Here is a 26,927-nt window from a genome sequence, read left to right on the forward strand (position 1 = left end):
AGGCAGCTCCAATCTGCTATTTTTTTCTCAGTCTAAATCGGACTGAGGGAAAAAAAAAAATTGGAGCATGCTGCGTTTTGGGGAGTTTCACGTGCGAGTCACTTCAATGAAAGTCTATGGGTGCGTGAAAAAAAAACGGATGTCACACAGACGGCACACACACCATCCTAGTGACATGCGTTTTTCTAAATACATTTATCGCATGTTGCAGAAAACGCTGGAAATGAGTGAGGTCTGTCGATGTTGGTCTATGTCTGTCTGTCTGTCTCCCTCCCTCCCTCTCTCTCTCATACTCACCTATCCACGATCACTGGTGCTGCGCTGCACGGCTGTCACAAAGCTCCGGCGGCTGTTCCTCTTTTGAAAAAGCCGGACGCTCATTATTCCATCTAGTATTCACTGCTTTCCCCGCCCACCGGCGCCTATGATTGGTTGCAGTCAGACACGCCCCCACGTTGAATGACAGCTGTCTCACTGCAACCAATCACAGCTGCTGGTGGGCGGGTCTATATCGTGCAGGAAATTAAATAAATAAACAAAAAAAAACCTGGCGTGCGGTCCCCCCCAAATTTCATACTAGCCAGGGTAAAGCCACACGGCAGGAGGCTGGTATTGTCAGGATGGGGAGCGCCACGCTATGGCGAGAGCCCCACCCTAACAATATCAGCCAGCAACCGCCAGGAATTGCCGCATCCATTAAATGCGACAGTCCCGGGACTGTACCAGGCTAATCCCGAATTGCCCTGGTGCGTTGACAATCGAGGTAATGAGGAGTTAATGGCAGCAGCCCATAGCTGCCATTAAGTCCTTGGTTAATCATGGCAGGCGTCTCCCCGAGATACCTTCCATGATTAACCTGTAAGTTAAAGAAAATAAACACATACACCCAAAAATCCTTTATTTGAAATGAATGACAAACAAAAACCACCCTCTTTCACCACTTTATTTAAGTCCCCAAATACCCCTTTCGACATAATCCACAGAGGTCCCACGACGCTTTCAGCTCTGCTACATCAGAAGCTGACAGAGAGCGATCACAGACCCCAACCGCTCTCTGTGAGCTCCCTGCAGCGACTGAAGTGAGTCGTGCTATCAGCGATGACGTCACTCAGGTTACCCGCGGCCACAGATCTCAGGTGGAGGACTTCAGCTGTGGCCGCGGGTAACCTCAGTGACGGCACTGCTGAAAGCGCAGATCACTTCAGTCACTCAGGGGATTTGCGGTCACCGGTGAGACCTTCACCAGTGACCGAAAATCAGGCTGCGACACAGAGAGAGCCGCGGGATGACAATGAAGTCGGGTGAAGTTCATCAGACTTCATTCTGATCGTGCGGCTCTGTCTGTGTCTGCTGTCAGCGGCCATTCAGCTCTGCTACATGGCTCTGTCTGTGTCTGCTGTCAGCGGCCATGTAGCAGAGCTGAATGGCAGATGACATAGCTGCTGAGAAAAAAAAACAACGGATCCCATACACATCAAACACGGATTGCACATGGACTACAATCAAGAGAAAAATCACAGAATCGCATTGCTGTTCCATTGCACACTGATCAACACTCGGACAGAGCTCATGCTACTTTCTAGCATGAGAATCGGACCGACTTTACACTCGCAAGTGTGATTCCAGCCTTATGCAGGTCTGCGAGGTGTGATAAATTGGGATTTATTGGCTAAGTTACAACAAAACTGCACAAAAAAAAAAAAAAAAAAAAAATTAAAAAAAAACAAACATTTGATACAATTGCATTGTGGGTTTTTACTACTTACCATTTTTTTCTTTTCATAATTTGCACTTAAAAAAAAAATAAAACATTTGTTTTCTGCAAAATGACGGGAAAACAGAGATTTTTGACAGTTTTTCAATAAATCGCAGATGTCATTTGACCGACCAGTTACCATATCATGAATATAACATAAAGCCCCTTTCAGACGTCCGTGTTTCATGTACGTGTGGCATCCATTTTTAAACACGGATGCCACACATACCCAGGTCATTCTATGGTGTTAGTCACACATCCATGTTTTCACACAGAGACATATCAGTTTTTCTCCGGCAGCTGAGATCACACGGGCCGCACACTGATGTGATCCGTGTGAGATCAGTGTGACACGTACAGAAGAAACATGTCTCTGAAATAAAAAGATTTTCTATATTTACCTCTCTCCAGCGTTGCTGTCTTCGACGCTGCTGTTTGCGTCAGGGCCCGCTCATTATGCTCATGCATATTCACGGCACCACGGAACCGGAAGCAGCAGCATCGCCGGAGACAGGCGAGTATCCAGCAAGCAGTGTGTGTGCAGTGACGTCAGGAGGTCATCGGAGTATACAATGAACTCTGATGACCTCCTGGCGACACCTGCGCGTGCCATGACAGTGACTTCATGGGTTCATCAGAGTTCATTGTGAACTCCGATTAACCCGTGAAGTTACTGCCGCGACACCTTTGTTAGCGTGGGTGTCATCAGGAGGTCATCTGAGTTTATTGGCTACTCCGATAAACCCGTCATGTCACTGCCGCGCCTGCACACACAATGCTGAGGGCTGAGGGCGTCCCTGCTGTGACCTGGGCTGACCTTATGAGGGCTAGGTAACTGAACAGTAGTACACACCGCAGAGTGTGTGTGTGTGTGTGTCTGCAAGAGTTGCTCTCACAATCAATGGGGAACGTTTGGTTCTCCATTGAATGTGACAGCAGTATGGGATCGACGTGGGCCCCCCTAATCGGATTACAGTGGACCAGGATTAGGGCTTTGACAGGCAAATAAATTGGGAAAGAGGGGTGTCTCATCTTTATTAAATAATTTTCTCTTTTAATGTCTTTTCAGGTTCGCTTTTGGGGAACGTCGTGGGACCTCACAATGGATTAGAGTGGACCTTTTGTATATAAAGAAAAAAAACAAACAAATAAATTGGTGAACAAGGGCTGGAGTCCACCGCACTAGGGCAACGGGAAGAGCCAAATCCAGCACCAGAATCGTCACATGTAAGGGATGCAACACTTCTGGGGCGGCTGCGAGCTGCTATTTTTAGGCTGCAAAAAGGCCAAAATAACCATGACCCTTTCCACCATAATATCAGCCCCCAGTTGTCTGCTGTACCTTGGCTGGTTTTAGGAAAATGTAGGGGACGCCACATCATTATTATTTATTTTTTCCCCAATCAAAAAATAAAGCATGGGATCCCCTCTATTTTTAAAAACCAGCCAAGGTACAGCAGACAGTTGAGGGTTGCTGCTGCTCCTGTGCTGAATATGAAAAATGGGGGGACCCCACGTCTATTTTTTTTTTTTTTTTAAATTAAAAAAAAAAAAAAAAAAATGCTGCAAAGCACCTGGCCAAGCTAGCTACCTCTACTTCTATTGAGCTATTCTGTTCTTTCCTTCTGTCTATTTTATATATTTTTTCTTATTTTCTTTCCTTATATCTCTCTATTTTATCTGTTCTATCTTTCTATATCTATCTATAATTTTTCAGGCTTTGCCCATCTTTTACACATTAAAAAATTCCATTCATTTCAGTTTCATGCATTTTTACCGCTACCAGTCACACATATGCAAACACGGATGTCACATGTATGACCGTACCGGTACGTGTTGCTTGTACCTGTTTAATCACGGACACCTAAAAAGGGGCCTCATTTATAGGGGTCTCAATCTCTGTATAATCTCAATACTTTGAAGTATTGAACGCCTTCACTAATCAGACGTAACACACGTACGAGCCATTAACCCCCTCAACATGGCGCTAACAGTCAGATAGCACAACAGGTGGCGGTTTTATATTACATGTTGTGTGTATAAACCAACATCTAGGTGCAAAGTACGCAGCGCCATCTACATGTGTCTCAATCAATCAATAACCAGCCAAAAAAACTTGAGACCATTTTTTTTCCCTCCCCAGATCAGATTGTCCGTTCCCAAGAGGGGAAGAGCACAATCCCTTCAAATATGATACTAACGCATCTGCACTGGGTGCCATAGTCCTACACAAAAAATCATGTACCTATAAGATTAGTCACTGTGTAAGAGTATGTTCACACAGTGCGTTTTTGTCTCATTTTTTGATGCGTGTTTTTAGTGAAGTTTTGTCACAAAACGTCATGCAAATCCTTATACCAGCAAAGTCAATGAGAAATCTCAAGTTTTGTGCACGTTGCTTTTTTTTTTCCTTGGAGATTTGGTGCAGAAATATATCGAATGTGAATCATTTCAGCATTTTTGCACCCCAGAATGCATAGAAAACGCAAGGGAAATTTTTACCAAAAATGAGTTAAATCATGGCAAATATGGGCGTTTTTTTATGCCAAGAGATGCAGATTTGGTGCATAAATTTCAGCAACCAAATCCAGAGCGGTGGACTGTAGCTGTCGCGTTTCTGCCCCTGAAGACACCAGTCGCGTTGTGTAATGTGAATAGTGTGTGGCGTGTAGTATGGCATGTGACCTGTGAGGATGATGATTGTGATGTGTTCTTGTTTAGTGTAACCGGTGCTATGTAGTGTTGATAATGTGTAATGTGAATTATGGCATAGCACTTCTGTAGGACGTTATCAGACTATAGGGTAAGCAACGGTTAAGTGTTGGGAGTTGCCCACAATGGGAGGGGATAGTCGATGGGGTAAGAGACTGTTCATTCGGGGAGAGGATGAGTCTTCCTGCACCCCACAGAGCCGTTGAGAAACCCCAATTTACCTAGAAAAGGACTGCTGGAGGATTTTGACTGATCCCGGGACATTTATCTCATTACTGGACGATTTTACCCTCCGTGTAGTGGATTATTTTATGGACCTTCTGGATTGCATGGAATAAAGGATCTTTGGATTGGTCACCCATCTCTCGGCTCAGTTGATTGTGTGATATGGGAGAAGGACCCAGTGACAGTTTGAAACAAACTATTGGGCTTCTTGTAAGTACGAGTCGTCATCAGGTCCTGGCCAGCCGACGTCGTTGGCAGTACGTAGCCTGCAGGGGTTCACAGCCCACCTGACACAAGTCCCCACACCCAGCCAGGATCAGGTTTTCCGTGTAGAGTGCCGGGGTGTCCTGAGAAACCCTCACCATCCTACAGCTGTTCCTACGCCATCGATAGTCATACCATTTTCACATGAAGAACCAGTGGACAACATTTAATTGTGTAGGAACATACAAATGTGGAATAGAAGTGGTGACCACAGGCATGGGTACAACATAACTTTATATGTGAGGACTTGGGAACACATATAGATTGGATTTAGTTTTCTTTTCCCCAACAAAAAAAAAAAAAAGCATAAAATAAAAAGTTTTATAATATATAGGTTTGTTGTTCTTTTTTTATTGTTCATACAAGCGTATTACTATGAAAAATCAGACAGCACATGGACCAATGTTATTCAATAGGGCAGTGTGGATGAGCCATTCGTTTCAGTGACCGAAATAGTGCGTAAGGCCTCCTACACGTCAGTGAAAAACACACACGTTTTTCACTGACGTGATAAAAGGTGTGTATGTCCCTCAGTGTGCCATAATTCTGACTCTGGCACACGTGTGATCTCTGTGCTAACCGTGATAATACAAAGAGATCAGGCACTTATACTCACCTGTCCACGCTCCTGCTGTCTGTGGTGCTGAATATCTGGCTGCCTCTGTGTCCGGCCGCCGCTGTGTCCCCTCTGCAGCTACTTCCGGGTCGGCGGTGCAGTGCATATTCATGAGCATAATTAGCCGATCTGGAAGCAGAGGAATCAGCGGCTGAAGACAGCAGCGCTGGAGATGGGAGAGTTAAAAAAGCTTTTTATATTAACTATACATGTTTTTCTGGTACGTTTTTCATGGATCACATCATTGTGTGGTCCATGGGGCATCAGTGACACAAAAAAAAAAAAACGGACTTGTCACCGTGAGGAACTCACGGACACGCAGTGGGAAAAAAAAAAAAAAAACACTGATGTGTGTGCAGACCCATTGATTTTAGTGGGTCAGCGTGTCCGTAATTCTGGTACGTATAGAAAATGAAACATACGTACCAGAATCACTGACGTGTGAAGGGGGCCTTAGGAAAAAAACTCTACAAATTTGGCGGCGGCAGATTTATAAGGGTTATCAAGGGTTATCAAGCAATATGAAACAAATCCACATGTAATACGTGTAGATAACGCAGCAAATTCGCGTTAGTTAAACCTGCGGCGTAAAATATACCACCATGTAAGTCCATCTTTAAAAGGGGGTCCTTCAAACCAGGGCTGTGGAGTCGGAGTCGGAGTCGTGGAGTCGGAGTCGGAGTCGGAGCTCATTTTGGTGGAGTCGGAGTCGGAGTTGGAGTCGGTATAAAATGCACCGACTCCGACTCCTAAAATATATAATAAATTGGGGACAGGAGTGCAATGCAGAATGTGCTGAATATTTTACTAAATAATAACATTTAGTATAATGCTTATATTTAAGTGAAAAATTTATTGTAGTATAATGTGAACATCAGACATTTAATTGTTTTTATGATACAATAATCAAGATATTTGGATAGAACATAAAATATTTATTGGATACAACTTTAAAACACAAAAAACTAATAAATTGTAAATATGTAATATTATATATATATACACAGTGTATATACACACACAAGATATATATGTAATCTACTGTATATTACATAGTGTATTACATATTTACAATTTATTACAGTTTTTTGTGTTCTAAAGTTGTATCCAATAAATATATTTTATGTTCTATCCAAATATCTTGATTATTGTATCATAAAAATTATTAAATGTCTAATGTTCACATACACATATTCATGTACTACAATAAATTTTTCACCTAACTATAAGCAATATATGTAGGAGTCGGAGTCGGAGCCGGAGTCGGTGCAAGAGAATTTGAGGAGTCGGAGTCGGAGTCGGAGTCGAAGGTTTGGCTTACCGACTCCACAGCCCTGCTTCAAACAAAATAAATAAATATGGCTGCCATCTTCCTAAAACAGCGATGTTAGTAGCGTAGATCTGTAATTGCAGAGAGAACCTACAATAAGGTGTGGGGCCATCACTTTTAAAGAAAGTGGACAGACTTTTCTAATAGAGGAGTGAATGGCGCCTTACGTAGACAGCGGCTGCTAATACACCGTTAGCGGGGGAAATCCGGACCACCATAGAAGACTGAACTGGCGACAAGTCAGATGTGTTTTTGACTGATATGGTGACAACACGATCGTACAGGTGATTATAATAAAATCCTACTAAAGTCTCTGTCTGTGGTAAGTATACAGTTAGGTCCAGAAATATTTGGACAGTGACACAATTTTGGCGAGTTGGGCTCTGCATGCCACCACATTGGATTTGAAATGAAACCTCTACAACAGAATTCAAGTGCAGATTGTAACGTTTAATTTGAAGGTTTGAACAAAAATATCTGATAGAAATTGTAGGAATTGTCACATTTCTTTACAAACACTCCACATTTTAGGAGGTCAAAAGTAATTGGACAAATAAACCAAACCCAAACAAAATATTTTTATTTTCAATATTTTGTTGCGAATCCTTTGGAGGCAATCACTGCCTTAAGTCTGGAACCCATGGACATCACCAAACGCTGGGTTTCCTCCTTCTTAATGCTTTGCCAGGCCTTTACAGCCGCAGCCTTCAGGTCTTGCTTGTTTGTGGGTCTTTCCGTCTTAAGTCTGGATTTGAGCAAGTGAAATGCATGCTCAATTGGGTTAAGATCTGGTGATTGACTTGGCCATTGCAGAATGTTCCACTTTTTTGCACTCATGAACTCCTGGGTAGCTTTGGCTGTATGCTTGGGGTCATTGTCCATCTGTACTATGAAGCGCCGTCCGATCAACTTTAAGGCATTTGCCTGAATCTGGGCTGAAAGTATATCCCGGTACACTTCAGAATTCATCCGGCTACTCTTGTCTGCTGTTATGTCATCAAGAAACACAAGTGACCCAGTGCCATTGAAAGCCATGCATGCCCATGCCATCACGTTGCCTCCACCATGTTTTACAGAGGATGTGGTGTGCCTTGGATCATGTGCCGTTCCCTTTCTTCTCCAAACTTTTTTCTTCCCATCATTCTGGTACAGGTTGATCTTTGTCTCATCTGTCCATAGAATACTTTTCCAGAACTGAGCTGGCTTCATGAGGTGTTTTTCAGCAAATTTAACTCTGGCCTGTCTATTTTTGGAATTGATGAATGGTTTGCATCTAGATGTGAACCCTTTGTATTTACTTTCATGAAGTCTTCTCTTTTTACTGGTGACTTAGAGACAGATACACCTACTTCACTGAGAGTGTTCTGGACTTCAGTTGATGTTGTGAACGGGTTCTTCTTCACCAAAGAAAGTATGCGGCGATCATCCACCACTGTTGTCATCCGTGGACGCCCAGGCCTTTTTGAGTTCCCAAGCTCACCAGTCAATTCCTTTTTTCTCAGAATGTACGCGACTGTTGATTTTGCTACTCCAAGCATGTCTCCTATCTCTCTGATGGATTTTTTCTTTTTTTTCAGCCTCAGGATGTTCTGCTTCACCTCAATTGAGAGTTCCTTAGACCGCATGTTGTCTGGTCACAGCAACAGCTTCCAAATGCAAAACCACACACCTGTAATCAACCCCAGACCTTTTAACTACTTCATTGATTACAGGTTAACGAGGGAGACGCCTTCAGAGTTAATTGCAGCCCTTAGAGTCCCTTGTCCAATTACTTTTGGTCCCTTGAAAAAGAGGAGGCTATGCATTACAGAGCTATGATTCCTAAACCCTTTCTCCGATTTGGATGTGAAAACTCTCATATTGCAGCTGGGAGTGTGAACTTTCAGCCCATATTATATATATAATTGTATTTCTGAACATGTTTTTGTAAACAGCTAAAATAACAAAACTTGTGTCACTGTCCAAATATTTCTGGACCTAACTGTACATTAATCCATACATTATAATAGGACTGTGAGTCAGACGAGGCTGCGGAGTTCGGCGGTACCGAGCACGGCCAGCTGCCGCCGTCACCCTCACTCAGCACAATACAGCTCTGTGCAATCACACTGCATTGCAAACAAAAAAAAAAACACCCCATAGAATTACTCATCCCCGCCGGTAAAGACCCTCCGGATCACATCAGATACATGGACAATGTCACGATTCCCGGACAAAAATGAACTATTTTCTGCCCTACCTGTCAAGTGTTTATCTACATAGCATACTGGGGCTATCCTCCCCACAGACTGGGCATATTTGAGGCCATAACATTGACCTAATGACATTTTCCACATCCCTTCACACTTCCTAGAAAACTGCAATTGGATCCCAGACTCCATCTAATGAGGTTTCCGGATGGTTTTCCAATGGCAGGTAGGAGCTTTGCCAATTCCCCGGGAGGTCAAAAGGTATCCGTTCTCTTTCTCAGGAGAAATGGCAAATATGAAATAATGTCAAAATGACGGACACCTCACTAATCCCCCACCCAATATGAGTTAATGGGGTCTGGTGGCCCCTAGAGAATCCACAACGTGAGTGGTCGCGTCTGTGATAAATGTATACGCTCCTGCAGACATCTGTGAAGCGCAGTACGAGGACGGACCGCAAATGCACGGAGTTTCCGCAAATCTCATGACTTTTACGCAACAGCCGCAGGACTTTTTTTTGGTCGGGAGACTGTCCGTGCTCAACCGACTGTCTCAGATGTCTCCAAGAGCCCAAAGCAAGTGTGAACAAAGCTCTAAGAGGACCCATCACCAGGTCTAAAGTCTGTCTGTGCACTCCCGTGAGTGGAGAGTGAGATTACGGAAATATTTGGCATCAAAAATATGCAAATTTTAATGAGCTTTATAAGAGAGGGGAATTATTATTATTATTATTATTATTTATTATTATAGCGCCATTTATTCCATGGCGCTTTACAAGTGAAAGAGGGTATACGTACAACAATCATTAACAGTACAAGACAGACTGGTATAGGAGGAGAGAGGACCCTGCCCGCGAGGGCTCACAGTCTACAGGGAATGGGTGATGGTACAATAGGTGAGGACAGAGCTGGTTGCGCAGTGGTCTACTGGGCTGAGGGCTATTGTAGGTTGTAGGCTTGTTGGAAGAGGTGGGTCTTGAGGTTCCTCTTGAAGCTTTCCACGGTAGGGGAGAGTCTGATGTGCTGAGGTAGAGCGTTCCAGAGTATGGGGGATGCACGGGAGAAATCTTGTACGCGATTGTGGGAAGAGGAGATAAGAGAGGAGCAGAGAAGGAGATCTCGTGAGGATCTAAGGTTGCGTGCAGGTAGGTACTGGGAGACTAGGTCACAGATGTAGGGAGGAGACAGGTTGTGCATGGCTTTGTATGTCATGGTTAATGTTTTGAACTGGAGTCGTTGGGCGATGGGAAGCCAGTGAAGGGATTGGCAGAGTGGCGAGGCTGGGGAGTAGCGAGGGGAGAGGTGGATTAAGCGGGCTGCAGAGTTTAGGATAGATTGGAGGAGTGCAAGAGTGTTGGAAGGGAGGCCAGAGAGCAGGAGGTTGCAGTAGTCGAGGCGGGAGATGATGAGGGCATGCACTAATGTTTTGCTGATTCTTGGTTAAGGAAAGCACGGATCCGGGAGATATTTTTGAGTTGTAATCGGCATGAGGTGAAGAGGGCTTGGATGTGTGGCTTGAAGGATAGAGCAGAGTCGAGGGTCACTCCAAGGCAACGAGCTTGTGAGACTGGGGTGAGTGAGCAACCATCAAGTTTGATGGAAAGGCTTGTTGGAGGAGATGAGTGAGGAGGAGGAAAGACAATGAACTCTGTTTTGTCCATGTTAAGTTTTAGGAATCGTGCAGAGAAGAAGGATGAAATAGCAGAGAGACATTGTGGTATTTTGGTTAGTAGAGAGGTAATGTCAGGTCCAGAGAGGTAGATCTGTGTGTCATCGGCATAGAGATGATACTGGAAGCCGTGGGACTCTATGAGCTGTCCCAAGCCGAAGGTGTAGATGGAGAACAGCAGGGGTCCAAGAACTGAGCCTTGAGGGACACCGACAGATAGGGGGCGAGATGAGGAAGTGGTGTGAGAATGGGATTATTATTATTATCTCAATTATTATTGAGAATTATGTAGAGAAGCCTAAATACACGCCCCTGAGGATCCTGTCAGCCACACCCCCTTAGTACAGGCCAATAAAAAAAAAAAATCTCTAACTATGGGGAATTTAATAATAAAAAAAATAAATACCTTGATATTTTATGATTTTTATTATCCCATGATGAGGACTGTATAGTGTCAGGTAATTAATGGCGCTATATAAGTGAGTAAAATAAGTAAATAAAAAAAGTGTAAGTATAATTCCTTCTTACATCACATACCACAGACTTCTGCCTGAGGCGGAGTTCACCATAAGGCCCAGACTGGCCATATGTCCCCTGAGCTAAGCTCAATAGCCTCATAAGCATAAATTAAGCCGAACGGTTAGGAGAACCGTGGCCATGGCTGGCCAGGATATGGCAGCACATCCTTGGACTGTAAATTTTAGAAGTATGAATGCGGCCTGCATGACTGCCACACTCCTGAAAGCGCGAGGCAGCAGGGTTTATTCACACAAAGTTATCAGATCTGGTATCGGGAGCGGATTCTGTTCTAAATGCCACATGGAAGAAGAAAAAAAACAAACAAAAAAAAAAACACACACACACACACACACAATCACACACACAATCACACACACTATTCTTTGAATAACTTCATATGCCATGCAATGGGAAAACACAGCCAATAGAAAACATGTGGAAAAGCAGGCAATGTGAAATGTTAGGACATTTCTACTAGTAGTGAGTGAGCACTACTATGCCTCAGGTCTCGTTACCAGTGATGAGCGACCACTGCCATGCTCGGTATTCAAAACTGCTGATGAGCAAGCGCCACCATGCTTAGTACTCTTTAACTAGTCATGAGCACTACCATGATCGGGGGTTCATAGCTAGTGATGAGCAAGCACTACCATGATGGGGTGTTTGTAGCTAGTGATGAGTGCATACTACCGTGCTCGGTAATCGTAACTAGTGATGAGCGGGCACTACCATGCTCAGGTGCTCTGTACTCGTAACTAGTGATGAGCGGGCACTACCATGCTCAGGTGCTCTGTACTCGTAGCTAGTGAGGAGCGGGCACTACCATGCTCGAGTGACCAGTACTCGTAACTAGTGATGAGTGGGCACTACCATGGTCCGGTGCTCGGTACTCGTAACTAGTGATGAGCGGGCACTACCATGCTCGAGTGACCAGTACTCGTAACTAGTGATGAGTGGGCACTACCATGCACGGTACTGGTAATTAGTGATGAGCGGGCACTACCATGTTCAGGTGCTCTGTACTCGTAGTTAGTGATGAGCGGGAACTACCATGCTCGGGTGCTTGGTACTCGTAACTAGTGATGAGCAGGCACTACCATGCTCGGGTGCTCGGTACTCGTAACTAGTGATGAATGGGCACTACCATGCACGGTACTGGTAATTAGTGATGAGCGAGCACTACCATGCTTGAATGCTCTGTACTCATAACTAGTGATGAGCGGGCACTACCATGCTCGGGTGCTTGGTACTTGTAATGAACAGTCAAACGGGCTCTGCTCATCTACAGAGTATAATGGAAGTCAATGGGAAACAAGCAATTTTCTGATGATTGAGTTTCCCATTGACTTCAATTATACTCTGCAAACGAGACGAGCCAGCCTGAGTGTTTGATTGCACGTTACAAGCACCCAGCACCCGAGCATGGTAGGTCTTGCTCATTACTAATGTCTACTGGGGGGGAAAAAAAACAAAACAAAAAAAAAAAACAAACAAACAAAAAAAAAAACACAGCGTCCCATACATAAAGACTAAAATATTTTACTAATTGATAAGTGCCCCTATTAACAACAATCCCTTTCACAGCACAGCGGCGGCCATTTTATTTAACTGATAATAGCAAACTGTTAAAACTGTCTACAAAATGGCTTCCTGTAGGCGACAGGTGCAGTGATATCTATTTTGGGCAAATACCGAGCATCTGTTTCCGACATCACAGGTGAGGAAGGAAACTTATAATTATGATGGGCGCCAACATTGTCATTAAAAAGTAAAAACGACAGAGAGCAACATGTCACCTGGTGAACATAACAATGAAAATGATAATGGGCGGATGATGTGGTAACATCCAATTAACCCCACTGACATTCCTGTAATACCACAGAAGAGCATACGGGTTATATACAGCTCCGGAGACAGCGGCAGCACCCGGCGAGCCCGGGCACGGTGTCTGGGGGCCTGGGTGTCAGGGAACCCAATTTTAGTTTGTGACATTTGGCCACAGGAGCCGTGTTATACAGGCGGCCACCAAGTCGACAAACCAGGTCACATCGACCGCGGCATCTAAAGGGTTAAAATGCTGCAAACATGACTGCGCCATTTAAGAGGTTGGAAATGGGGACAGGTGTCCTCCCAACGCCCACTGGGCCGCAACACAAAATGGCTGCAGTGTTTTATTTTTTTTGCGAGGGAAAGTGACTAAAAAATGGTTATTCTGCCATTATTATTATTATTATTATTATTAATAATAGGTAATAATAATCATAATAAAAATGGCAGAATAATAGTTTTTTTTGTCACTTTGCCACACAAAAAAATAAAAATAATAATTTAATTTTTTTTGTGAGGCAAAGTGACAAAAAACTGTTATTCTGCCATTTTTATTATTATATTATTATTAATAATAATTATAATAAATGGCAGAATAACAGTTTGGTGACCTTGCCTCACAAAAAAAATAAAATTAAATAAATAAAAATGGCAGAACAGTTTTTTGCTCACTTTGCCTCACAAAAAAAATATTAATTAATAATAATATATATATATATATATTTTTTGTGAGGTAAGCAAAGTGACTAAAATACTATAAAATATCGAAATGGCAGAACATTTTTTTAGTCACTTTGCCTCAAAAAAATATATATTAATTATTATTTATAATTATATTATTAATAACAATAATAATAATAATCAAAATGTCAGAACAGTTTGTTGGTTACCTTGCCTCAAAAAAATAAAATGAAATACAGTAAATAAAAATCAAAATGGCAGAACAGTTTTTTAGTCACTTTGCTTGCCTCACAAAAAAAAAAAAATATATTAATTAATATTTGTTTTGTGAGGCAAAGTGACTAAAAAAAAACTGTTCTGCCATTTTTATTTTTTTATTATTTCATTTTATTTTTTTGTGAGGCAAGGTAACCAAACTGTTATTCTGCCATTATTATTATCAATAAAAAATGGCAGAATAACAGTTCGTCACTTTGCCTCACAAAAAAATATTATTTATTTTAATTTTTTTTGTGTCGCAAAGTGACAAAAAAAACCTATTCTGCCATTTTTATTATTATTACTGTATTACTTAATAATAATAGTAATAAAAATAGCAAAATAACCATTTTTGTCACTTTCCCTCACAAAAAAAATAAAATAAATTATTAGTATTTTTTTGTGAGGCAAAGTGACTAAAAACGGTTATTCTGCCATTTTTATTACTATTTTATTAATGATTAATAATAATCATAATAATAAAAATGGCAGAATAATAGGTTTTTTGTCACTCTGCCTCACAAAAAAATATAATAATATTTTTTTTTTGTGAGGCAAAGTGACTTAAACTGTTATTCTGCCATTTGTATTTTTTTTTATTTTTTTTGTGAGGCAATGTAACCAATAAACTGTTATGCTTCTATTATTATTATTATTATTATTATTATTAAAAATGGCAGAATAGTTTTTGTCACTTTGCCTCACAAAAAAATTATTATTTTTTTTGTGAGGCAAAGTGACAAAAAAACTATTCTGCCATTAATAATAATAATAATAATAATAATAATAATAAATTGAAGCATAACAGTTTATTGGTTACCTTGCCTCACAAAAAAAATAAAAATACAAATGGCAGAATAACAGTTTAAGTCACTTTGCCTCACAAAAAAAAAAAAAAAAAAAATATTATTATAATAATAATAATAATAATAATAATAATAATAATAATAATAAAAAAATGGCAAAATAACATTTTTTTTGTCATTTTGCCTCACAAAAAAATAAAAATAAAATTTGTCCTACTTTCTTCACCCCAAAAGAAAAAAAAAAATAATTGGCAAACAAAATGGCTGTATTCTCTTTTGCAACAGAGAAAGATGAACTCTTCGGAGCTCATGGGCATTTTATAGCCAGCTAACAGATTAGACTTTTGCATGGGAGCTGTATCCTAAAAATGGCAGCGGAGCCTATCTGCAGAGTTCCTTCCTCTTTTATTGTAGGAACCGTGCAGCAATAAAGTTGAGTAAAAGGACTGGCAGGACCCTGCAGCGGCGTCCATGTCGGTCCTCGGCATTTGATGCCGGCATACTGGGAGTTGTAATGACTAGTAGGCCTCCATGACATCATAACATTTCAGTGGCCTAATAATCATATGGTCCAAAGGATATGAACATGCATGCTGGATCGGGGTCCTGCAAATCTTTTGGCTCAGCTCTAAGACATACCCAATAAATTAAAGGGGTATTCCTACTATAAACATTTAAAGGCTTGAGCAGGGCCTATCATTTACTCAGCAGGCAGCACAGTTGCCGAGGCAACCATTTGACAGCAGGTACAGTACACATGCACGGTAACTGTGGGACTCCTGACGGTTGCCTTAGCAACGGTCCCACCCAGCAAGCAACAGCTCGTTTTGGCTCCATTTCTCTTTGCATGGCCAGATGGGGGCTATGGGACCTCTCTTCTATTAGGGGACCCCAAATATAAAACATCTATTGTTGAGATACCCTATTAAACTAAATTGTTGTTGCCTAGACACCGAAATTATTAAAAAGATGACATCACAGCATGCAATGACATCACAGCACCAATAAGCCCCACCCACGTCCTCTATAGTCACATAAGATGACAAAATAAAGGAGCAAGAACTTTTTACATGAATATAAAGTGCCCACCCAATCACTAATAATTAGTGATGAGCGAGTACCAAAAAGCTCGGGTGCTCGGGCCGAGCATCCCAAGATACTCGTGTACTCGGCCCGAGCACCGAGCCCAATGTTATCCTATGGGAGACCCGAGTATTTTTGTGAAATGACCCCCGGCAGCATGTAGAAACCAGAAAACTGTAAATTAAAAAAAAAACGTGCGTGTGTGTGTAAGCGTGCATATATATATACACGCGGAGTGGAGTGCGGGAGGGGCCGTAGCCGAGCGGGGAAGTGTCGGGCTAAAGGCACGGTCACGCTGTGCGGACTGGCCAATCACTGCAATTCCACAACAGGGCTGTGGCATTGCAGTGGTCTGCCAGCCAATCCCTGCATAAGGGATGGCTGTAAAAAGAGCGCCAACATGAAGACCACGAGTACAGCACGAGTATCGCGAGATTACTCGGTCCCCGCCGAGTAGCCCGAGTACAGTGATACTCGTGCGAGTACCGAGTAGTAACAAGCATACTCGCTCATCACTACTAATAATCAAGTGGGCACTTTATAGTGGTGGGGGGCGAGGTGGGGGCAGCGGTGTCAGGGGCTGGGGGCAGCGGTGTCAGGGGCTGGGGGCAGCGGTGTCAGGGGCTGGGGGCAGCGGTGTCAGGGGCTGGGGGCAGCGGTGTCAGGGGCTGGGGGCAGCGGTGTCAGGGGCTGGGGGCAGCGGTGTCAGGGGCTGGGGGCAGCGGTGTCAGGGGCTGGGGGCAGCGGTGTCAGGGGCTGGGGGCAGCGGTGTCAGGGGCTGGTACTCTCCTGACATTTACCTGCCGGTCGGCTCACATCACACTGCACAGATGCTGACACATTAAACCGGTTGCTCTGCATTTTACCAGAGACACAGGGAGGGAACCGAATATTTCCAGGTCACATTCTGAATAATTCACCATCTTACATCAACGCTAAGCCCAAAGCAAAGAGACCGAAGACAGATAACAACAGCTAACCTTCCCACAGAAGGGGGCCGAAAGCATGACTGGCCTCAAGGGCTTACACTCAGCAACAAAATAACAGAACCCTGACCCCAAGAGCTTACACTCTAAAACAAAAAGATAATCATAAACACAGCTCACACTCTACTCGAAGCCATGACATGTCCCACATGAGCAGCTCCCACGAGAGGACAGTCCGACTCTCACAGACCGATATGAGAGGAAGTGCTGCGCTCCCAACACAATAACAGGACGCGGGAGAGGGGAGGACGAGGGAAACGAGGGCAAAAAACAGATATAGTGAGGGCGGGGGTGCGAGGGGACGTCTGGGGAATATGCACTCAAAAAAGACAAAGTCATATTAACACTTTGTAAGTTATAGTCACAGTTCTGTATCACCATCTTATTGGACTCTCTATCCACGGATTTTACCGCGGAAAACCTAAGGATTTATCTGGATTTTCCAGATAAATCCGGCCCGCAGGTTTTAGCAAGTACAGACACTCCCAATGTTATCCTATGGGACATGGGGAGTGTGTGTCCATGCTGCGGTATGTGCGGCTGCGGTATGTGAGGCTGCGGAATATGCTGCGGATCTCCCGCAGCCGCACATAACTGCATGTCAATTATTCCTGCGGAAATCCCGACCCTCCACTAAGGGGATAGAGGCCAGGACTTCCGCAGGTAAGTCGCACGAATGTCCGCAGGCTTACCGCAGATATTTCACTGGAATCCCGCAGCTAAAGATAGCTGTGGATTCCGGGGAGCAGCTGCGGGAAACCTGCGGACGTACCTGCGGATACATAGTGCCGTGGGCTAATAGCCTTACAGTAACCCGGCTCTTGATCCTCTTATTACCCCTGTAACCTTTTATTACAGTAACCCGGCTCCTGATCCTCTTATTACCCCTGTAACTTCTTATTACAGTAACCCGGCTCCTGATCCTCTTATTACCCCTGTAACCCCTTATTACAGTAACCCGGCTCCTGATCCTCTTATTACCCCTGTATCCTATTATTACAGTAACCCGGCTCCTGATCCTCTTATTACAGTAACCCGGCTCCTGATCCTCTTATTACCCCTGTAACCTCTTATTACAGTAACCCGGCCCCTGATCCTCTTATTACCCCTGTAACCTCTTATTACAGTAACCCGGCTCCTGATCCTCTTATTACCCCTGTAACCTCTTATTACAGTAACCCGGCTCCTGATCCTCTTATTACCCCTGTAACCTCTTATTACAGTAACCCGGCTCCTGATCCTCTTATTACCCCTGTAACCTCTTATTACAGTAACCCGGCTCCTGATCCTCTTATTACCCCTGTAACCTCTTATTACAGTAACCCGGCTCCTGATCCTCTTATTACCCCTGTAACCTCTTATTACAGTAACCCGGCTCCTGATCCTCTTATTACCCCTGTAACCTCTTATTACAGTAACCCGGCTCCTGATCCTCTTATTACCCCTGTAACCTCTTATTACAGTAACCCGGCTCCTGATCCTCTTATTACCCCTGTAACCTCTTATTACAGTAACCCGGCTCCTGATCCTCTTATTACCCCTGTAACCTCTTATTACAGTAACCCGGCTCCTGATCCTCTTATTACCCCTGTAACCTCTTATTACAGTAACCCGGCTCCTGATCCTCTTATTACCCCTGTAACCTCTTATTACAGTAACCCGGCTCCTGATCCTCTCCCGTCTCAGCTCCTCAGTAATCTTCTTGGACCCATTATCTTATTGCCCCTCGTACTTCTGCTCCAGTTTGTAAACAGACGGGCGGCCGGCAGCCATTGTTTGGCTCAGCTGTCTGAACAGATGGTGCGGCAGCGTGGAGGGATTTTGGATGACTGTACTGTAGTCTGGTTGAATGAATTAGTGAAATGTTATACCCCGGACTGGTGCGGCGGGTGCAGGACGATTATATCACAGCCCATCCCGTAACGTCCAGGGGTCTCGCTCTAAATGATCACTTTTCCAATATTCCACCCATTAATTAGCTCATGAATATTAATGAGCTGTACAGTCAGGAGACACCGGCATCTGTCCCTTTAAGACGTCCCCATACAGGGGCCCTTATAGGAAAAATTTGGCAGCTTTGTCCCTCCTTTATCACAGGGGTGCGAGATCTGAGTAACCGAGGCCCAACCTTAAGAAAAGAGCAAAGAAAGGGTCTAAAAATAGCCAAACTCAGGAAAAAGGGTACAGGGGTGTCCGAAAAGGGTACAGGGGTGTCCGAAAAGGAGCCGCAAGATATTTAAAGGGGCGGTTACAATATTTCATTGTACAATTTCCTCATTTGAGTCTCAATACAAGACCTCTGCTTGCTGTCAGTGAATGAAGCCATTCTTCCTGAAAACTAAGACTTCTCACAGCTGCAGGTTCGTTACAGTTGCACCCAGGTTGTGAATACGGTGGACAAAAGTAGCAAAATAAAAAAAGGAATCAGGACATAACAGGTGATTCTAACTACAACTCCCAGCATGCAATGCTCATGCACCTGTCAGGGCATGCTGGGGGTGGTAGTTCCACAGCACCTGCAGAGGCACAGGTTGCAGACCATGCCGGATTTGCATTTCCTACCTAAATAACAGACACAATGCAAATGTCTGCAGCCCTGCCCCCTCCCCAGACTATTAGAAGGTGCTTATGATACACCTTGCACTGCAGCTGCCCCCTCCCCCCCTCACCTGTTTATCTTCTGAGCGAAGGCCCTGCGATCCGCAGCCGCCGCCATCGTGTCCCTGACCACAACTCCAACTGTACCGGCAGGAGCAAGGCTGACCCGATCCCGGCAGAACACCCCGCGAGCCGCCCATTACCCGCCCCATGACCGCCCACCCGGCCGCCCCGGTGTAAAGTCTACGGCCTGCTATATACTGGCGACACCGTGCGGTCATGCCAGGAACTGCAACTGTCAAGTCTGCTTCATTAGTTACACTCTTGCGGCCCCACGTGGCGATGTGTGGTATCGCGCTCCGTCTAGTGATTACACTCTGCTGCCACCCAGTGGATTAATCGTGAATTACTGCAGATTGCAATTTTTGTTTTCTGAGACACCATGTGGCCATACAGTATTTTGTAATGTACCAATGGTGACACGTAGTGGATAAATCTAGTACTGCACACTGATAAATGCTGGTCACAGCGCAGAGCAGGAATAGTCCCCAACCTTTCTTGCCTTGAGAGCCACATTTAGCCACAAATTCTTAGAAGCCCAATGTTTCACCCTACCATCAGTACCCCCTTGTAATATAATAATTGATAAAGTGCCCCCTTATAATGTAATGATGGATAAAGTGCCCCCTTATTATATAATAATAGATGTAGTGCCCTCTTATAATGTAATAATGGATAAAGTGCCCCCCTTAAAATGTAATAATGGACAAAGTGCCCCCTTATAATGTAACAATGTACAAAGTGCCCCCTTATAATAAAGTGTCCCCCTTATAATGTAATAATGGACAAAGTGCCCCATTATAATAAAGTGTCCCCCTTATAATATACTAATAGATAAAGTGCCCCCTTATAATGTAATAATGGAAAAAGTGCCCCCTTGTAATATAAGAATAGATAAAGTGCCCTATGATAATGTAATAGTGGATAAAGTGCCCCCTTATAATATACTAATAAAGTGCCCCCTTATAATGTAATAATATATGTAGTGCCCCCTTATAATGTAACAATGGACAAAGTGCCCTCTTATAATGTAATAATGGATAAAGTGCACCCTTATAATGTAATAATGGATAAAGTGCCCCCTTATAATGTAACAATGGACAAAGTGCCCTCTTATAATGTAATAATGGATAAAGTGCCCCCTTATAATGTAACAATGGACAAAGTGCCCTCTTATAATGTAATAATGGATAAAGTGCCCCTTATAATGTAATAATGGACAAAGTGCCCCCTTATAATACAATAATGGATAAAGTGCCCCCTTATAATGTAAGAATAGATAAAGTGCCCCCTTATAATGTACTAATAAAGTGCCCCCTTATAATGTAATAATAGATGTAGTGCCCCTTTATAATGTAATAATGGATAAAGTGCCCCTTATAATGTAATAATGGACAAAGTGCCCCCTTATAATACAATAATGGATAAAGTGCCCCCTTATAATGTAAGAATAGATAAAGTGCCCCCTTATAATGTACTAATAAAGTGCCCCTTTATAATGTAATAATACATGTAGTGCCCCTTTATAATGTAACAATGGACAAAGTGCCCCCTTATAATGTAACAATGGACAAAGTGCCCCCTTATAATGTAATAATGGATAAAGTGCCCCCTTATAATGTAACAATGGACAAAGTGCCCCCTTATAATGTAAGAATAGATAAAGTGTTCTCTGATAACGTAATAATGGATAAAGTGCCCCCTTATAATGCACTAATAGATAAAACGCCCCCTTATAATGTAATAATGGACAGCGTGCCCTCTTATAAAATAGTAATGCCCAGTGTCCCTCTTGGATAGGTACAACCAAATCAGTGATATGAATTTGTATCGCACCAATGAAAAAGAGATTCATGCAAATAACAACAATAAAATAATCCATCTTTATTGCAAACAGATTACAGCAGAATATTCAGGCAGGAAAGCCCCTGAGAAGCGACACTGAGTATAGCCTGGATAACGGTGGGACATAAGAGCATACAAAGTGCAATATAGAGGATAAAATGTAATAAAGCATCATCTCCAGACATAAGCTCAGCGTTTGAGGACTCCTCAGAGACATCAATGTGCAGAAAATATGGTTACTAAAACTATATCTTAAAGTATTTGAAGCACATGTGGGGTCCCAGGCAGAGTGTCTTTCCACCCCGGCGGTGCGGTGGAATGGAGGGATAATTATGTTCTGAGAAGTAGTAGAGGGGCTCTATATTCTATGTGAATTGACTTTGATTAGGGAGTGTCATAGGCCACCCTATAAAGATGTGTTTTTAGGGAGCATCTGAAGCTGAGAAAGTTGTGGTTTGTCCCAGTTTTTTGGGGTAGAGCATTCCAGAGGATTGGTGCAGCTCGGGAGAAGTCTTGGAGTTGGGAGTGGACGGTTCGGATTAGTGTGGATCTTTGTCAAATGTCGTTTGTGGAGGGTAGAGAACGGGTGTGGTGATAGACAGAGAGGAGGGTGGAGAGTAGGGGGGTGCCGCACTGTGGAGAGCTTTGTGGGTGAGAATAAGAAATTTGAATTGGATCCTATGATATGGGAAGCCAGTGCAATGATTGGCACAGAGTAGAAGCAACCTAGTAGCGGTTAGCCGGATAGGTGACCCTTGCTGCAGCATTAAGGATGGACTATAGAGGAGAGAGTCTAGTTAGGGGAAGACCAATTGATAGAAAGTTACAGTAGTCAAGGCGGGAATCTATCAGGGCCACGGTGAGGTTTTTGTAGTTTCCATGGTGAGCAAGGGGCGGATTCTAGAGAAGTTCTTCCAGTGCAAGCGACGAGAGCGGGCGAGAGATTGTATATAGGGGGTGAAGGAGAGATCGGTGTCAAGTATAACACCCAGACAGCGAGACTGCGGCCTACAAGTTATCATTGTGCCACACACAGAGAGGGAGATGTCAGGTTTAGGCTAAGTTCACACATCCTGTGTTTTGCATCAGTCACAATCCGTCGCCTTGGGGAATTACGGTACCCTGCAAAATTTTTTGCAGGAATCCTGTATTTCCCCATAGACTTATATTAGCGACGGATTGCGACTGATGACCCTGCGTTGCATCCGCTGCGTCGCGGTCCGTCGTTTTTGACTGACCGCTGAACGGGGAGCAACGCAGAATGTAACGTTTTTCGGGCCGTCAAAATTAACGCGCCGCGCAGGAATCCGTCGCCATCCGCCACACTTGCAATGTATGTCTATGGTGCAGGATTCCGTTGTAATCCGTCTTACAACGGAATCCTGCGCAGGATTCCGTCATGCTCTACTGAGCATGCCCAGCATGCTTGGCACGCCCACTGGGCTGTCCCAAACACAGACGGATCATGACTGATCCGTCAAAAAACGGACGCACAGCGGATGTAACGGACGCAACTGATCGGTTTTTTCACAGGATTCCTGTGAAAGGAATCCTGTGAAAAACACATCAGTTGCATCAGTTGACATCTTGAAAATGACTGATCCGTTGCTGACGGACCTGACGGATTGAAAACACAGGATGTGTGAACTTAGCCTTAGAGAGTTGAGAAGATGGAGGGAGAATAAGAAGTTCAGTTTTAGAAAGGTTAAGTTTATAAAGTAATAATGCCCTCAGTTCCCAGTATTTAAAAAGTAATAATGCTCTTAGATCCCCTTATAAAATAGTAATGCCGCAATCACCTCCTTATAATGTAACGAAGCCATAAGTGACCCCTTAATATAGCCGTAAATCCTTGATTTCCCCCTTATAAAGTAGTAGTGCCCAGAGTGTCTCATAATAATACCGCAAGTGCAGCCAGAGAATGATGCACTCTTCTAGACACCTGACCACTGCAGCCAATCACAGGTTTCAGCAGTCCTGTGACTTCTGAAGGGAGCAGACATCACTTCTCGAGCAATATGCGCTGGAATCGCGGGGGCGGTCGAGCGTGAGTATGTCACAGTTTTTCATTTTAAGGGCATTCGTACTATTTTTTTTTCTATATCAGACAACCCCTTTAAATCAATGCAGTCACATTAAAAGTTTGGGCACCCCTGGTCAAAATTACCGTTATTGTGAACAGTTAAACAAGTTGAAGATGAAATTATCTCTAAAAGGCATAAAGTTAAAGATGACACATTTCCTTCATATTTTAGTTAAAAAAAATAAAATATAAATATTTTTTTTTCATCTTTTACATTTGAAAAAATACAAAAAGGAAAATTGGCCATGCAAAAGTTTGAACACCTTTGGGGTTTTGGATGCTCAGATAATTTTGACCATGGTGTCAGACCTCAATTAGCCTGTTGGGGTTATGGCTTCTTCACTATCATCGTTAGGAAAGGCCACATGATGCAAATTTCACAGCTTTATAAAAACCCAGACTCCTCTAACCTTGAGCCAAAAAACAGCAGCCATGGGTTCTTCTAAGCAGCTGCCTAGCACTCTGAAAATTAAAGTGGTGGAGGCCCACAAAGCAGCAGAAGTCTATAAGAAGATAGCAAAGGATTTTAAAGTTGCCCTTTCCTTAGTTCAAACAAATATAATAAATTGTAGTTACCAGGGAAAGTGGAGGTCAAGATAAGGTTGGGAAGGACAAGGAAAGTTGTTCATAGGATTACCAGAGAGGCAGATCAGAACCCCGGTCTGACTGCAAAAGAACTTCAAGAAGATTTAGCAAACTCTGAATTTGTGGTACATTGTTTTACTGATCTTAGACTCTGGCACAAATATGGTCTTCATGGAAGAGTCATCAGAAAAAAATCTCTCCTGCATCCTCACCATAAAATTCAGCATCAGAAGTCTGCAAAAGAATATCTGAACAAGCCTGATTCATTTTGGAAACAAGTCCTGTGAAACGATGAGATTACAATAATCAAATGTATGTGTGGCAGAAAAAGGGCACCAAATGTCAGGAAAATAACATCTCGCCAGCCATTAAGCATGGGGGTGGATCAATCATGCTTTGGGATTGTGTTACAGCCAACAGAACAACTAACATCTCATGGGTAGAGAGAAGAATGGATTCACTGAAATTTCAACAAATTCTTGATGCAAACATAACATCATCTATAAAAAAAAGCTGAAGTTGAAAACAAGATGGCTTCTACAAATAGATAATGATCCTAAACACACGTCAAAATCCACAAGAGACCAGCGCAAAAGACGCAAGCTGAAAATCTATGTCTAGACCTCAAAAAAGCAGTGCATGTTTAGGAGATGGGCTTGCCCTGTATAGGCTGTCTTGTACTCTGTGTGTTATATTAAGTACTGAATGCATATATTAATATGTTGTGCGGCTAGCTGGGTTCAGGTTCAAGATACAGTAAAGTGGGACTGTTACTAAAGGCACCACCTAGTGGTTGGGCTGAAATAGCGGCAGAATAGAAGAGAGAGTTAAAGGGGATGTGACACATGCGGGAAAGAGGATGGTTGGGAGGTCTCGAGAGGAGCCATCTGGTACCTTGAGGTTGGTGACTGGTCTGGGTCCACACCTCGTTCATTCCTGGCCCTACCGACACTTAGCATCCGTGCGACTGTGAAGTGCCAGGTCACCCAACAACCAATGCACTTGAGCCTGCTGTTTTTCCCTCTCACGGCTGGTCCGGTAGTGGTTACTTCCACTGACAATGGTGCCTCAGCTTTAGTGGAGAGGGTGCCTTTCCCTCATCTCACTTGGAATGCAACCTTCCTCTGCATCTGCGTCAGAAGTCAGAAATGGCGGCTACCAGTGTTGTTGGGGGAGTCTCCATCTTCCGGGCTGTACCCTCCAGGGTGAGGACTCTTCTTGCTTTTCTACCCGTTTCTTCAGAGCCAGACAGGGAAAGAGAGGGAAAGAGACAGACAGGGAAAGTGACAGAGATAGATAGACAGACAGGGAAAGAGATAGATAGACAGACAGGGAAAGAGATTGAGACAGACGGAGAAAGAGACAGAGACAGTCAGAGACAGACAGGGAAAGAGACAGACAGACAAAGAGATAGAGAGAGAGACAGAGAGATATATACAGAGGGGTAGACAGACATTATAATTACAGTTCTATCTATTTGTTTTGTGGTGTTTGTGTGTAGAATACATTTTTGTTAATACATTCTATTTTGTTAACAGCAGTTATTAACCCGGGCGAAGCCGCGTAGTACAGCTAGCATAATATATAAAGAGAATAATCAGAAAAACTGAAAATTTTGCAGCGGTCTCTTAATTTTTGCCAGAGCTATATATATACATGTATGTGTGGATTAGATTTTTATGGCTGGGGACAACCATATTTAAGAGGGGAGGTGTGTAGAGTGTGGGCTTGCCCTGTACCGGTTATGTCTTGTTTTCTGTGTGTTATATTAAATACTGATTGCATATATTATTATGTCATGCAGCTAGTTGGGTGCAGGTTCCAGATACAGTGGAGAGGGACTATTACCAAAGGCTCCACCTAGTGGTTGGGCTGAGATAGCAGCCGAATGGAAGAGGGATGTGACAGATGCGGGAAAGAAGATGGTTGGCAGGTCTTAACAGGAGCCAGTGTAGAATAGGGTTTAAGTGTGAGAAGATGTGGCCTTTGTGCTCGGGCCAGTCAGGGAACCCTGAGGTAACCTTGAGAGGTCCAGATCTTACGGCTCACCTCGGTGGGTTTAGATAGTCATCCTGTCAGAGAACAGCCAGGGCCCAGAGTTGGATTAAGGTGTGCGGAATCAGGGGAAGGAGACACAGAGCCCAGAGCCTAAAGGCCCCGTTACACGCTTCGATATATCGGGCGATATGTCGTCGGGGTTTCTGGATTCTGTGACACACATTCGGCATCATTTGACAGTTAACGAGCAAAAATACTGTGTCGCCCTGGGCAAGCCAGGGGACACAGGTCACAACAACACACACACCCCACATTCCCTGCAGGTACACCAGCTAACCAGAAATCCTTGTTGCCTTCCTCCAGGGGCTGGTGTCCACACCAGGGGGTGGAGCCAGGCGGTTGGTGTCCACCCACCAAGGAGTTCACAGCCCTGGAGGCAGGAAGAAGCAGGCAGATAGAGTGTGGAGTTTGAAGAGAATGGAAGTCTAGCTGAGGGCTAGAGAGGAGTTCAACCGCCAGGGAGGAGGTGGAAAGAAGTGAAGTGTAGTGGAGCTGAAGAAGAAAGCGGAAGTGACAGAGAAGTGAAAGTAGAGAAAGTGCAAAGTGGCAGTTTAGTACAGCATGAAGTGGTCTGAGGCTGTGTGCCTGGACAGAGACAGCAAGGTCAGCAGACGGCGGAGATTGTCTGGAGTGGGACTGTTTGGAGGTTCCTGGAAGGACCGCGGACGGGTGGTGACCCGGCGGTCTGGAGCAGTGTGCAAAGGACAGTCAGCACCAGGGCAGGGGCCTCTCGGACCCCGGCAAGGCTAGGAGTCGCCAAATTTGCCGAATCCGTCAG

General features: G+C 43.7%; 2 protein-coding genes across 7 annotated transcripts in view; one reads left to right on the forward strand and one right to left on the reverse strand.

Annotated features, from left to right (window-relative positions):
* DOCK6 (dedicator of cytokinesis 6) overlaps nt 1-19,690 on the reverse strand; it is a 139,350-nt gene extending 119,660 nt beyond the window's left edge. For 5 of the 6 annotated variants that reach the window (XM_075346540.1, XM_075346539.1, XM_075346536.1 and 2 more), the window contains exon 1: nt 19,590-19,690. In XM_075346540.1, coding sequence (XP_075202655.1) covers nt 19,590-19,636 — 47 coding nt within the window. In that variant the 5' untranslated portion in view covers nt 19,637-19,690. Of the gene's footprint in view, nt 1-17,040; nt 17,095-19,589 lie in introns of those variants that run through there. The other variant, XM_075346538.1, reaches the window with a different exon arrangement.
* The window catches only part of LOC142304297 (tetraspanin-1-like), a 221,325-nt gene continuing 207,312 nt past the window's right edge, over nt 12,915-26,927 (forward strand). Inside the window, exon 1 of the mRNA XM_075346543.1 lies at nt 12,915-12,996. The gene's annotated coding sequence lies outside the window, so the exon portion shown is untranslated. The remainder of the gene's footprint in view (nt 12,997-26,927) is intronic.

This window comes from Anomaloglossus baeobatrachus, chromosome 4 (assembly GCF_048569485.1).
Source record: "Anomaloglossus baeobatrachus isolate aAnoBae1 chromosome 4, aAnoBae1.hap1, whole genome shotgun sequence".
NCBI classification, from domain to species: domain Eukaryota; kingdom Metazoa; phylum Chordata; class Amphibia; order Anura; family Aromobatidae; genus Anomaloglossus; species Anomaloglossus baeobatrachus.